The following is a 14,822-nucleotide window of genomic DNA, read 5'->3' on the forward strand; positions in this document are numbered from 1 at the left end:
ATAAAAAACAAATGATCTGGGTGGACAAGATATCATAATGACCTGAAAATGGGGTCATCTTTTCCATTGGGTGTTTTCACCTCTTCCCCGCAGGTGCTACAAACATATCACTGCTCCTCTTTGTGAGCTCTCGTGTGTCTTTTCAAGTTTGAAATCTTTACTGAATTCTCTTCCACAGTTGCTGCATGAACAATGCTTCTCACCAGAGTGGACTCACTGATGTATTATCAGTTTAGCTTCACACCAAAAAGCTTTTCACTTTCCACAGCACATTTTGCAGGCTTTTCACTCGCATCAGCTTTACTCTGGCTCTCTGACACAGGAGCATTTTCCACTCTGCTGCTGTGACTTCTGTTTCCGTCACGTTTCCTTTTCTACAGCTCTGCTTTTAGAGATGATGCCGAGCCCACAGACTTTCTTTTTTTCTTTTTTCGGCTCTCTGGTTTGGGGGATTTTCCAGACAGGGTCCGGTTACAGTTTTGCTCTTCATCTCTGCGAACGCGTTCTTTGTAAGTAGGAGTCACCATAAAGGTAGAAGTCGGCTGCCACACTGCAAAGCGCTCTCCCTCCTGACTGGTGCAAAGTTCCTTCTGTTTCTTTTTAATTGGCGGCAGGTTTGTTTTCTGCTGGTACAGACTGGACCTCCTTTCATGGTTACAGAACTGTCGTCCATGTCGGCCTATCTTTTTCTTACAGACACGCTTTTGTGGGGGGTTGGAGGAGACAAATGGAGAAAAATCCCCCAAAAAGGTTATGGCAGAAAAACACACATCTGTGTGTATGAATGCATATTTTGGAAGCATACAAGGTCTTAAATAATCAGGCCCCATGTTATCTTAATGACCTTATAGTACCATATCACCCCATTAGAGCACTTCGCACTCACTCTGCAGGCCTACTTGTTGTTCCTAGGGTATTTAAAAGTAGAATGGGAGGGAGAGCCTGTAGTTTTCAGGCCCCTCTTCTGTGGAACCAGCTTCCAGTTTGGATTAAGGAGACAGACACTATCTCTACTTTTAAGATTAGGCTTAAAACTTTCCTTTTTGCTAAAGCATACAGTTAGGGCAGGATCAGGTGACCCTGAATCCTCCCTTAGTTATGCTGCAACAGGCATAGGCTGCTGGGGGACTCCCATGATGCACTGAGTTTTTCCTTTTCAGTCACCTTTCTCACTCACTATGTGTTAATAGACTTCTCTGCATTGAATCGTACTTGTTATTAATCTGTGGCTCTCTTCCACAGCATGTCTTTATCCTGTCTTCCTTCTCTCACCCCAACCGGTTGCAGCAGATGGCCGCCCCTCCCTGAGACTGGTTCTGCCAATTTCTTCCTGTTAAAAGGGAGTTTTTCCTTCTGAGTGCTGCCAAAGTGCTTGCTCATCGGGGGTCATTTGATTGTTGGGTTTTTCTCTGTATGTATTATTGTAGGGCCTGCCTAACAATATAAAGCGCCTTGAGGCGACTGTTGTTGTGATTTGGCGCTGTATAAATAAATTGAATTGAAATTGAATTGAAGCGTGAAAGAGCCATCCAGGAAGAAAACAGACCAGTACCTGATCTCACTATGACAGGTTATAGCAGTTTTTCCTCAGCAAATCCTGTTTCTTTAATAGTTTTTAGTGGAGGGGACAAATGCATGATGTCTAAACATTGTGGGGACATGCTCTCTCCATCTCACTGATAGCTTTATGCCTGTTTCTCTTCTAAATCAGGCTTTTCAGGGTATGGGGAAAATACCTTCTGGAAAATAAAGATGGTGGCTGTATCCCAATTCAGGGTGTGCAGCCTTAAAGGCCGCATTTTAAGGCCGATTACGTCACAGTGGCGCGCCGAAGGCTGTCCCAATTTGAAGGCTGCTCGAAATGCGGCCCTCAAATGTGTCCTTCGTTTCCCTGAATTTTAAGGCTGTGGCAGTGTAGACTTTGTGGCCCAACATATCCCACAATTCATAGCGCGGCAGTCGGTGTGGATAATTTTGCCGCAAACGGCAGAAGCGGAGCGGCCGAAGAGTAAACTGTGAAAAGTAAGTACTAAATATTATGTCACTTATTTATGTGCAAATGTTTAATAATGAGGAACATTAAAACATTACTGTTGGCCACATGTCGGCAAAGTTATTTGCCATTAGCGATGTTTGTACTTTCAGCGTTTATTTGGTTTTAAAGCCTTTAAAATATAATAATACAATAGTCGACCTTAATCTTACAGAGAATGTGATGATTTTGTGGATAATTAAAGTCAGTCATATATCCACAATCACAACAAGCTGAAAGTCAGTGAATGCCGCTCGGTTTGCAGTCCTGAATATCACGGCACAAGCAGGATCCACTGCACTGTTAATGTTAGCTATGTTATATTGCTGCCTCTGTTCGGTGGTGTCGAGCCAAACGGACTTTAACGTGTGTTTGAACGAGCTGACGGTTCACTCGTTAAGCTGAAAGAAAGATGCTTTAATCACAGGAGTCACACATAGAATAGAATAGAATAGAATAGAATAGAATTCAACTTTATTGTCATTGCACATGCACAGGTACAGGGCAACGAAATGCAGTTTGCATCCATCCAGAAGTGCTTTAGTGATATAGATATATTACAATATATATTAGCAATAATATAGATATGTGAGTATATTACAGAACATGTGTCCACTGTACCATCTGGGAACTCTTCTTGTTTAGCACTCGTAACTATTTATACCTAGAAAGGCTGAGGATGCCATTTTTACCCCATAGAAATGAAGTGTTGTAAAATAACATTTGGGGTATGCCAGATCTGGTATTTAAACTGTTGTAATTACTTACTGGCCTATAATCTGTGAAACGTATCTCAAAGAATATTATTTGTATGTACAATACTTGGTCTCACAGCAGGTCGTGACATAAGCTATGTATTTGTGTTTCTGGCCATGAATATCTCAACAGTATTTTGTCAACCCACGATTTTTGTATCAGTGTGCTCTCATGCTCTCGTGTCCTCTTTGAAAAGCAAAGGAAGTCTGCATCTAAAAGTCGAAGGAGTGGTGGAGGATTAAGTTGGCAGACTGTCACACCAGGTCATTTTTGTTGATAGAAAAATACGTTATTTGTTTAGGGGTACACATTAAAAAGTTCTTGATTATCTTGATTATTCCAAAAATATGGTTTCATCTAAAATATAACAATTTATGTTGATGGACACAAAAAAGATTTTGTTACGATTTCACAAATTTTCTAGAGACAGGGCTGAACAATACCAAATCATTTTGGGCCAGAAAGAATATCTCTGTTACAAACTCGCAGCCGCAGTCAGCTTTAAGGCAAAGTGACTTTTAAATACCTTCTTTATTAAGGTAAAAAATTTAACTGCCATTAAAAATGTCTTTTCAAGTGAGATCCAGCCATGAGGGTGGCAGAAACTGCAACAAATGTAGCATCAGAGTTTTATATAGATATTTTACATGGGACTGGATTGATTATAATACAGGTACAGTAACGCTGAGTCATAAATATGTTAACAGTGTAGCAGTGGTAGTGGTAATTATGCATTTTTACATTAAAAAAGTAAGTACTTCATATATTCCTTTGTTAGCTGACAGTTCTTCATACCTACTATGTGTCCTCTTATCTCTGGTTTCTGGGTGACCTTCAGCAGTTGGTGAGTACTGATCTCCTTCTGATACTGGAGGATCCTTTTTTCAACTTCTGAGGAGATTTCCTCAGCAACAGCAGCTAGTCTCTCCGTGATAAACCGTCTTAAACTGAACTGAAATGAAGACATTTTTCCTTAAGCAACCAAATTATTTCTTCGTCTGGGCATCAGAGTCCACCCTCTTAACATAAAGCAAATTGGAAGCTATCATCCATTAAGCTAGCGGTTCCCGCCTTTTCAGGCTTACTTTCAGATCATTGGTCCGATCCTAGAGGCTGCCTTGATGTTACCAGGGGTGTTTCCTTGGTTTTTGAAATGTGGGGGGTAGGGCACAGGAGGGGCAGGGTGGGCCACAGGAAAGACAGTGTAGACATTAGCATGGGCCGGGGTTTTTCCATGGCTTTTGAAATAGGGTGGCACAGGGTCCAATAATATTTAATTTAACAAACGCACCCTTATTTTTGATTCATGACTGTTCATATGATTTATGCTTTTTTCTTTTTTACTTGGAGATTATTTTAATTGCTTGCATGCTGCCAATAAGCACTAATTATAATAATACAGCATGCAATACTGAGAACCTTCACAGACATGCAATATTAGATTTATATTACAAAATTTGAAAAATAATAAATACTTATAAGTATATGTTATAGTTAACAAAGTGTAGTATTTGACTGCAAAATATAGTGGAGCCATAGCGAAATCCATCTTTCATACTGTAAGTGGATTCAGTGGTATTTTTATGGTACTAACCTTCTATATGGTCATGGCACATAGTTATGGCCTGCCCTGCAGTGCCTCTGACGCATGACTCCTGAGAAATGATAACAGGTCGGCTTAGTTGAGGCAGAGGCACAGTAGTGCAAGACTAATTGAGTAACTAATCCCTTTTGTTATTTTCATTTCAAGTATTTTTTCTTCGATAATACCAGGTTTGTAATGCCCAGTACACACTCCTCAAGCTGCCATTTTCTCTTTACTCTATTTAGTTTATTTTTAATCTTATTTGTCTTATTTATTGTCAGTGTCAATATTATTATAATTATTGTTGATTGTTATTATTTACAGCTCCTCTCTGACTGCTCGTGGCTTTTTGATAGCCTGAGGTAAATTCCTTTTTTTTGTGTTTAGACACTTGACAATAAAGTTTATTCAGGTAATAAGTCTGTAGTGCACGTTGTTTTAGACACACACCTTATTTTTGCTCCAGGGCCTATATTATTTAGTTTTTCTAACTGAGAAATATATAACATCAGCATATAAAATGGTACTTGTCTTTTCTCAGACTCAGATATCTAATGTTGTGAAAGTTATCATCAGTAAAATCCCAGCATTCCCATCTAAACGTTGCCATCTCATCTGCACAAAGCTTGTAGCGTATCTTTGTATTCATGCCTTGCAGTTTGTGAGAACAATGCACAGTCACTTTATTAAGTATAACTTATTATTACTTGATTTGACCCCCTTTTGTCTTCCCTTAACTCTTCATAGGAGAGAATCAACAAGCTTGAGCTTGAAACTTTCCTCAGACATTTAAGTCCACATTGATATGATAGTGTCACACATTTTCTGCAGATGTTGTGAATCTGCTGTTCTCCCCTATCTCAAAAGCACTTTGTTGGATTGAAATCTGATGATTTGAAGTATATGAACTTGTCATATTCAAGAAACCAGTTTTAAAATGATCTGAGCTTTGCGACAGCAGCAATACTCAGGCAGGCTCTGGCATTTAAGCAATATTCAGGTGATACAATGGGGCCTATAGTGTGTCCAGAAAACATTTGTCACACCATTACACCAGCACCACCAGCCTGAACCGTTGATTCAAGCCAGGACAAGTCCATGCTTTTATGCTGTTTATACCAAATTCTGACCTTAGTATTCGATTGTAGCAGCAGAAATCGAGAGTAACATTTTTTCATCTTCTATTGTCCAGTTTTGTTGAGCCCCTGTGAACTGTAACCTCACTTTCCTGTTATGATCCAACAGGTGTGGCACCCAGTCTCGTCTTGTGCTGCTGTAGCCCATCTGCTTCAAGCTTTTGAAGTGTTGTAGATTAGGAGATGCTCTTCTGCACCCCTTGGCTAGGGTGAGTTGTTATTTGAGGTACTTTTGCTGTAATATCAGCCCAAAGCAGTCTGGCCATTCTCCTCTGACTCCTTGTATGAACAAAGCATTGTCACCCAGAGGAGTCCTGCTCTTTGGAAACACAGGGAACATTCAAACTCCACACAGATGTGCCCAGGGAGAGAAGAGAATCAAACCCAATATTTCATCCATGAAACCTTAATTTAACTTTTACTTTATTAAAGACATTATTGTTAAATGACTTTAAGGCATCTAAATGGTAAATATCTTTAACAAGTCCTCACTTGGACACCATTCACCAGTCGTTTCAACTAATTTCACATAGAAATGAGAAACATGGAGTGCAACTGAAACTTTAATCAATGATATAATTATCTCTTTCAGAACATAGGCAGTAGCTGCTTGTAGAGCTGGGCGATAGAACGATAACGATATGTATCGCGATATAACTTTTACTCGATAGAGAAATTAAGCTATCGCGATAGACCTCGCCGCTCTTGTCCTCTTAAAAAAAAAAAAAAAAAAAAAAGGTCAGCCAATCCAAATTAAGTAGCGCAGAGCCGAACCAATCACAGCCGCAGCGTCACGTCGCGTGACTTGTTACGTACAGCACAAGTGCCAAGCCGCACGTGTGTTTGTTTGGGAAGCAGCCAGCGGGTAATGGAGCCAGCGGGTAATGGAGGAAATGAGTGTGCCGACTAGAAAAATCAACCGAGCGTGACCGAAGAGAAAACAGATGATGGTTCCAACGCCGGAGAGATTGTCGAACGGAAGAGCCATAGAAGTTCCGTAGTGTGACGGTATTTCGGCTATTTCAAGTCTGACAAAAAACAGAGTAGCATGCACTGTAAATTGTGCCGAAAGCAAGTCTGGAAATACAATAAACTGGTGCATGCGTCACACTGTGCGCCACGTTATTGTTTCGGTGAAATGAATTTCTACAATACTGTTACTGTTAATTCTACTCTCTGCAGTGTTTAAATGCTTACATATACACACAGTTACTGTCCCTCCACACATACGACTCGGTTCTGCTTCTATGCCGCAGCTTTGTTTACTTTTTCCCACCGAGGCTTCTAGACTTCTGATTGGCCAACATTTCTGCACGGTTAGGAATCTAGCGCCACCTGCTGCTTTGGCATGTTCATAGCAGCGTTTTCCTTTATTTCTGCCTTTATGTGTGGACGGGATTATTTTTAAAACGAAAACGGAAAATCTCAGTTTTCAAAAATACCCGTGTACGCGTGGACGTAGCCTCAGTCTCTGACTGGAAGCGCTAATTCGTCATTCGGCTTTTGTCAGACTAAAGTAACTGTTAAAACTGTTTGAAAAGCTAAGCTATACAACAAGGAGAGATTGAGAATTTCCTTTTAGTTCTCAGTTTATTTGATATTGACAAAAGTTAGTCAGTTTTGTCTGTTCTTCTGTAAAACAAACTAAGATTTATTTTTAGAATTAATATTTTGTTTCTAAGTGGAATTGACAATTTAGTCTGTTTCGTTTGTTCTATTTTGAAACTTAAACGCTTTAGCGGCTGCCTTTTGTGTAGTTTGCAATATTTGCCTTTATTTATCTGAAAAAGTCTCATGTTCCTTAAGTACATCTACCCTGTTGAACTTATTATGGGAAATAAATATTTAAATAAAAACAAGCTGCTGATTATTTCACATTTTACTTGTGAGCAACGGCACATTTAAATCTTACAAATATAGTTATTTGGCTTATATCGTGATAGATATCGTTATCGCCTGAAATGAAAAAAACATATCGTGATATGAAAAAATCTCATATCGCCCAGCTCCAGCTGCTTGTGTGTGCTTTATTGATCTTTACCTTTATTAAACACAATACAAAAACCCATATAAAAAATTACATTCTTTATAACCACAAAATATAAGTTTATCTTTATTTAACAAAATCAGAAGTTCAATAATACATTTACCATCAGGGGAAAGAGTTCACAGAAGAATTGAGGCACAATTTTGATGAAGACTTAAGAAGCCAGTCAGCAGCTTTGAGCAGCGAGGCAGTAGAAACCGGATGCAATTCAAACTACTTTCATGGCATCATATTTCAGTTTATTCATGTACAGAGTCTGATAGTCCACCTCCCAGAACACTGATTTCATATGGTGCTAGAGACTGTGTACAAACATCTACGTCACCAAATGAAATCAGTTTCTGAGTGCAGTTCTTTACTCAACAAGTCTTCTGATTGACACTGTTAATAGGTTTAATACAGAAAAGGACATTCTTGTATATTCATGGCCTGGCAAGCTTCCTTTAGCAAAGTGGATGCAGGTGTAGCTCAAAGGCTGCTGCTGTTTGAGGACGGAAGCTGGCTGTATTTGTTCAGTTGCTAATTTCCCAGATGAACACCAGAGGGTGTGGTTACACAGCCGGCTAGAGCCATGACAGAAGTGGTGCAAGGAATTTAGCTCGGATCTGAAGGGATGTTTTTGGAGAAACTACCTCAGCAAAGCTGGTTGGAAACTCCTGGGTGCCTCCTGGTGTTCCACCTACCTGATTGTGCAGACCTCTGCTGCAAACGACAAAAAAATCTGAATCAGGCTGCTGACCAACGTCACACTGTGCATCATGAAATGCATGAAAATAAAGAATGATAACACAGGCGATATTTACACATCAGTAATGCTATTTCTGAACATTAAATCTGGCTTTTTAGGACATTTCTGATTATAATCTAGACCATAGGTGTCAAACTCTGGCCCGCGGGCCAGGTTTGGCCCGCAGCCTAATTACATTTGGCCCGCGAAGCCATACCAAATTATTATTAGAGCTGGCCTGCTGGTATTATACAGCTAATATATATATCGTTTAGTATTAAGCTTTGCTTGTTCCATAATCAGTTTTTCAGCAAAACTTGTTTGAGTCCAAAAGAAAAGATTAATTCTTAAATCTGGAGGAAGATTTTTTTCTTCCATAAATATTAACTTTAGCCCGCGACCTTGTTCCAGTTTTGAATTTTGGCCCACTGTGTATTTGAGTTTGACACCCCTGATCTAGACAGTGGTTCTTGAACTAAGACGTAGGATGTAAACTTTTTTGATTTCTTAAGAGGGCAATCAAGAATTTTTTTTTGAAAACCACTGTATTAGTCGATGCTCCTGTTACACAGGAACAAAGCTTCAAATAATGAGGCGAGTGTTTATACAAATAAAACCTCTGAGCCAAAAGCGCAGACTGCTGGAAACAGAAGAACAGAAAAAGATTATTTTGAACTGCCTATTTTGAAAGTCATGCAAAGTTCCTCTAGTAGAGATTATAAATTAGAAATGAGTGTAACAGACTCCTTTTAAAATAAAGCCAAAACATACACTGGGTTTGTGTGAAGCTTAAAAATAATCACCTCTCAATTGAACAAGTGAAGTATCTCATTTGTATGTAAACCAAAGAGATGCACTTGGAAAGTACAGTGCTATGTGAAATGCCCTCATAGCTCACAGTGTTAAAGAAAGATATCTACACCCACATCCACACCAACAACGGTTCCTTTTCACACCTGTTCCATCTCTTTACATGATTTTGTGAAATTTGCCCAACAACAAATGATGCTGAAAACATGTTGGATCTCCCTGATGGAGGTTTTATGGTGGAGTTTGTACCAAATTTCACTTTTACTGTCTATGCTCAGGCTGATAATGCAAAGGCATTCTTTTTAACAGCCAGCAGGGGGCGACTCCTGTGGCTATAGAACGAACAGTAAATCCAAATGTTCTCAATTGCTAATTTCAAGTTTTACTGAACCCAGCATTGGAAAATTACGATCCCAATTTGAGTCAAAAAGATAGTAAAGCAGTGTGTGCTGTTACTGACAACCATATGGTTTCTCAGAGAGTTCGCATCTAGTTTCAAAACACCAAGATAGTAACTGCTTTACAACAGGCCTCCATTAAACAGTGGGTGGTGTCATGGTGACTGAGTTTTGAATCTCTGTATGAGTAGGAAAGTGCAAACCTTGCTGATTCTCCTGGTTTCTGTATGGTAAGCTGTGCTAAACCAAACTATCCCCTATAGATTCATCTTTACAGTGAAGAGAGGTGAAGGCCAATCAATGTTCTGGTTTGTCTTTCAGAAACAAAATTGACAAATGCAAAATGTGTAACTATTTCTTTAAATGTGGGATGCGATTAAGTAATTACACAGAAGCAGGTTGGGTAACATTCACAGGGCAGGGATAGAACAATAGGATAGAGACAATCCTCTATTCAGCTTTCTTATAGGGTTAAAGCGTCAAGACTTTGTTTTCAGTATCTGAACCAAGTACAATAAACAGCTGAAATTAAGTGTGCACCATAAAGGTATGCAGCAGGTCTAGCAGGTCTTATAATAATGTTTCAACCACAGAAGCTATGAAGCTCTGAGTCATGTTCGTTGTCAGATGGCTTCATTTGAACGTCAGTTTAAATGGGGTGAAGTTCATCACACCTCGCCAAATCCCACTGAACATATGGAGCAACAAGCAGAGACACAAAGCTGGAGAGTAAAATAATGCTTGATTTCAATGAAGGGAAAGATTAGTCTCTGTGCAATCTTCCCACATCATGAAAAATTTTTTTTCATGGATGAATAAAGACAAAGGAAATGAATTCACCAATGTGTCACCAAACTGTGGTGGTGACTGAGGATCCAAAGAAACAGTAGTCATCAGTGCATCTTTCATTTCCCCAGTCCTTTTACCTGATATCATCTGCTGTCTCAGAATATAAAGCAAGAATGAGTCATTTTGACATCACTCTAAAATGCAGAGAATAAGTCAGGGGAGACTCTGCTTGATTCAGGGAGGAAGAAGGATGTGAAGGGGTCATTCTACTAAGTGCTTCCTGAAGGTGCTGTGGCTTCAGGTGAAATATCCTCAGCACCCTTAAGCGAGTTCAGTTAAAGGGCAAGCAATTATCCTTACTAGTGGAAGGCATAACCCCAGAAACATCTGCAGTTATGTGCTGGTGAGGCACAGGGATGAGGGACGGAGGTGACATAAACACGGAGGATCTAATATTTCAGTTCCTGAAATAGCATCTGATGAATTTGACAATTCCGAAGTTCAGAGTGACGTAAATCAAACTGAAAGTTGATTTAAATCAGTCTTTTAAAGTATTTATTTCACATTAAGGTACTCTGTTTTAAAGGAAGACAGTTGAAAAATTCCTGTTGAATCATTGTTTTTGCTCAGATGTTATCAAACGTACGCCAACAGGGGTTTAACATTAAACCCAACCCTGTTTCCAGGAATGGATAACTCACTGGTTGCTGCAGCTTAACCTTTACCAGATTGGGTTGAGAATGCTATTGATCTTCGCATCTAACTCCAGGCAAGTCAGTGAGTAAACACAAATTCCAACATGTCAGATTATTACTCCAAGACAATGAGAAAGAAGTATGATAGGAACCCAAGGGGTCTTTTAGGATTCAGAAAACTGGTAAGGAAAACCATCCCTGACTGCTTAAAAATACAACAATGAAGACTAGTTCATCCACTTCCTGGCCCAGTTACAACCTGTGAATACTTAACTCTTTCGTGGATGAAATATGCATGGTTATTTTGTGTTATATATGTATAAACTCAATTATTAAAGATCATCTTGATCATCTTGATCATCAAGATCAACTCTTCATCTTTTTTAAAATGTCTGCGCACTGTTACGTTGCTTGCTTATAATAAATAGCAGTTTATAATAATTACTTCATTGTCTTCCTTCTCTCACCCCAACCAGTCGCAGCAGATGGCCGCGCCCCTCCCTGAGCCTGGTTCTGCTGGAGGTTTCTTCCTGTTAAAAGGGAGTTTTTCCTTCCCACTGTCGCCAAAGTGCTTGCTTATAGCCGGTCATTTGATTGTTTATTGGTTGATTATTCTCTGTATGTATTATTGTAGGGTCCACCTTACAATATAAAGCTGTTGTTGTGATTTGGTGCTATATAAATAAAATTGAATTGAATTGTATGTAGGGGTAATTGGTGGGGGTCAAAAGATCAGGCTTTAGACTGTTACAGAGTGAAGATACTGCTAATATGAAGACCTTGAGGGGCATGCCTCTCCCACAAAAGCCCCACCCAGCAGCTGTTAAAATCTTCTGTTTACAGGGGGCCAACCAATCAGAGGAAAGGTGGAGGAAGGAGAAAAGCTCTGGCTTGTTTCAGACAGAGGCTCATTATCAGATATTTTAAGATTAGATTTAATGTAATCTTACATTAAGATTAGCAAAACATGAGCATCAGGCTGATCAGAACTTTTTGCCGTCTGAGGACCGAGGGTGATGTCAATCAAACCCTGTTTAGAGGGCACAGTACTAACCACTGATGTGACATAGCTGTGAGTTTTCTGATACTGCTTGAAGCGATCAAATGAATGACCTGTTAACAAATGCTGACGTGACACGTGAAAGGGTTAAACTTAGAAGTGTGTCATGCGTCAAGAGAAAAACCCTACATCCTGGACTTAAAGCAATCAACCTTGTGACAGATGAGTCAGAAGAAAAAAAATCCTGGGCTTTTTTTTAAACACATTGATGGTGATCATTGATTATGCATGCATATATATGAGCCTCAGCATGACAAAGAGTGCAAAGGAATAACACAGAAACACAGCTATTACTACTATCATTTGCTATAGGTAGGATGACTAACAGGGGGATTTTAAAGACTTGCTACTGTGCTGCTAATTATTCTGGACCTTTATTTCTTTGCCTGAGATCCGGGACTGCACAGACAAAAGAAGGCTTCATTGCACACCGGACTTAAATGACAGAATGAGGTTTGCAGGGAGTGTTCTGTAGCTAAATATATACCTCCGCCAATGTAGGACAGAATCCAGGTGTGGTCACCTGATGTTCAGAAGCGTAATATCTAGCTACGAAAGCAGGAGAAAGTTTAGAGCAGACAATCATCCAGAATAATTCAGCGTCAAGGTTGGATGTTGAGCCATTTTCTTGCGAGAAATGATGGAGCAACAGAGAGAAAGAGTTTCTCAGAAGTGGCTCAGAGGCAGAGGACCTTATGATACTCACTGCCTTTGCGTTTACTAGACAGAAACCAAAGATAGAAATTTTACACAATTCCCAAATTCTGGGCTGGTTCTCATCCCGGAGAAAGTGCAGATAAATTGTCAACTATTGCCCTAATGGACCTAATGGATTAAAGCTTGGAAAAATAAAAAGTGAAAGATTGTGGCTTACTGTGCTTTAAAAGTTGAGTGAAAATGAAACTGCTAAGTCATTTTCTGTAACAACCAGAACCATTACGCAAAATAACACAGTAACAAGACATAAGGTCAGCATGTTAAAATGATATCTGTGTCTTCATAACACGCAAATTAAAATAAATATATGAATAAAAAGAACAAATACATAAGCACAGGAATAAACACAAACACTTACCGAGCCGCCAGTCACCTGCGACACAGTGAATGACTTCCTCCTTGAAGACGTTTTCATACCCGCTTCTCCGGTTCAAAGCCACTCCTGTCCCGTACTGAGGCGTCCTGTATTATATTGTACTGTAGGTTCTGAGCTCCTCAGGGCTGTCTTCTCTCTACGTAAGTGTGTGAGAGAGCTTGATGAGCGACAGAGGAGTTATGAGATGGAGATGCCGCTGTGAGCTCCGCCCTCCTTCCTTTCTCTCTTTTTACAGTCAGTATGAGCTGTTCATCCACTCTGCTGCCAGAGTCATTATTGTAACTGTGAGTCAATGCGGGCTCCACACAAACACAGACACACACACACAAACACACACACACGAAGGCAAGCTGCACTTTAAACAGGGAGAATAGAAATGTCTTGAAACCTTTACAAACGTGTTCCCACATGATAAAAACCCTCATAAAAAATCGACAGCAGCTGCTACCAAAGAGCTCACACACATTACACAAACATTACACACCCAGCATGACAAAGCATCCTTGGACTAGCCAGCACCAACAAGCGATTACTCTATGTGCGCACTTCATCCACATAAATCCATAGATTGATCTCCTCCATGGTTGTTTGGGGCCAAATGTAGAATGCTGTGAAAATACCACACATTGAGTAATTTTTTTCCCTTCCAGTGTAGGCCTCCACTGGATTCCTGACCTGCAAATTGGCAAATTAAATTGTGTGCGGTGAAAAACAGAGGAACACAGCCCCGTTAAACTAACCACAACATAAAGTATCCTATCATTAACAGAAAAAACAGGCTTGAGCTTCCTCCGTGACAAGAACCACACAAGCTGGGAAATTCCCTGGCCGAGGGGGGAAGGGGAAAGGATGAAATAGGATCCATATGGAGGTGACAGGTGAGAGGGCACGACTTACAGACCGGGAATCTCACTCTGCATTCCTCTGGCTTGACGGGAAACAGGATAATTGCTCTTCCGGCGTAGTAAACTCATGCGCATGCATATTGGAACACCAGACCACATGACCAAGCTTCCTTTTCCCAGTATCCATTCCTCCGTTGTGAGTCAGCTGACCACAACATGACTCGTTCATCTCCTCCTTTGATCTTTCCATCCTGAAGATGCCAACGGAAGTGGCTGAAAGGTCTGAGTCACATTCACTTCTCACCCTGATTTCACTGTAAAACCCTCCTCTTCCCCCTCACTCACTACAACAACATCCACATTTTGATCCAGCTGTCATCAATCCAGCATCCACCTACACAATATAAGCACTTGTTTTTACTCACTCTGCCTTTTACCTCCCACCTCATTCACTTTCCTCCATCCGTCTATCCTGAGATGAATAAACAGCCCCAGCATTTCAAGGAATATCTCCTGCTCTCAATCCAACCTCCTGACCGACGTAGATCCCTAATCCTCACCAGCCGCCTCACCGGAGAAAAGCTCTGCTATAAAGACAGTGAGACTGAAAATATCTCTCCTCTCCTCGCTCTGATGCACTCTCCGTTTCTCTTCCTTCTTCTCTCTCTCTCTCGCTCTATCTCTCTCACTCTGTTTACAACTGAAGAGCAGCTTTAGAGACATGAGGCATAGTGAAACTGGTTCCCTGTAGATTATGAAGTCATGATGACCGGGGCATGCTGATCCAGTCATTACACCTTATGTTATGGGTTTATCCAAATAAACTGACTTCTCTGAAAATCAGTTGCA

General features: G+C 40.3%; 1 protein-coding gene and 1 long non-coding RNA gene across 2 annotated transcripts; both read right to left on the bottom strand.

Annotated features, from left to right (window-relative positions):
* Positions 1 to 374: 374 nt before the first annotated feature.
* Positions 375 to 3,990, bottom strand: LOC147324936 (uncharacterized). The gene is made up of 2 exons (XM_086302733.1): positions 3,547 to 3,990; positions 375 to 810 (listed from the first exon to the last, which is right to left on the bottom strand). The coding sequence occupies exons 1-2, from the start codon at positions 3,753 to 3,755 to the stop codon at positions 375 to 377; spliced, it is 645 nt and encodes a 214-aa protein (XP_086158859.1). The 5' UTR covers positions 3,756 to 3,990.
* A 3,619-nt stretch (positions 3,991 to 7,609) lies between these two features.
* On the bottom strand, positions 7,610 to 14,593 carry LOC147324937 (uncharacterized). The gene is made up of 2 exons (XR_015130245.1): positions 13,111 to 14,593; positions 7,610 to 8,258 (listed from the first exon to the last, which is right to left on the bottom strand). It is a non-coding gene; the product is annotated as an uncharacterized LOC147324937 (long non-coding RNA).
* Between the last annotated feature and the right edge of the window lie 229 nt (positions 14,594 to 14,822).

The sequence above is a fragment of the Aulonocara sp. 'chitande type north' Nkhata Bay genome, linkage group LG7 (genome assembly GCF_057382095.1).
Source record: "Aulonocara sp. 'chitande type north' Nkhata Bay isolate Kocher_YH1m ecotype deep benthic linkage group LG7, A_spYH_male_GT1.1, whole genome shotgun sequence".
NCBI lineage: Eukaryota > Metazoa > Chordata > Actinopteri > Cichliformes > Cichlidae > Aulonocara > Aulonocara sp. 'chitande type north' Nkhata Bay.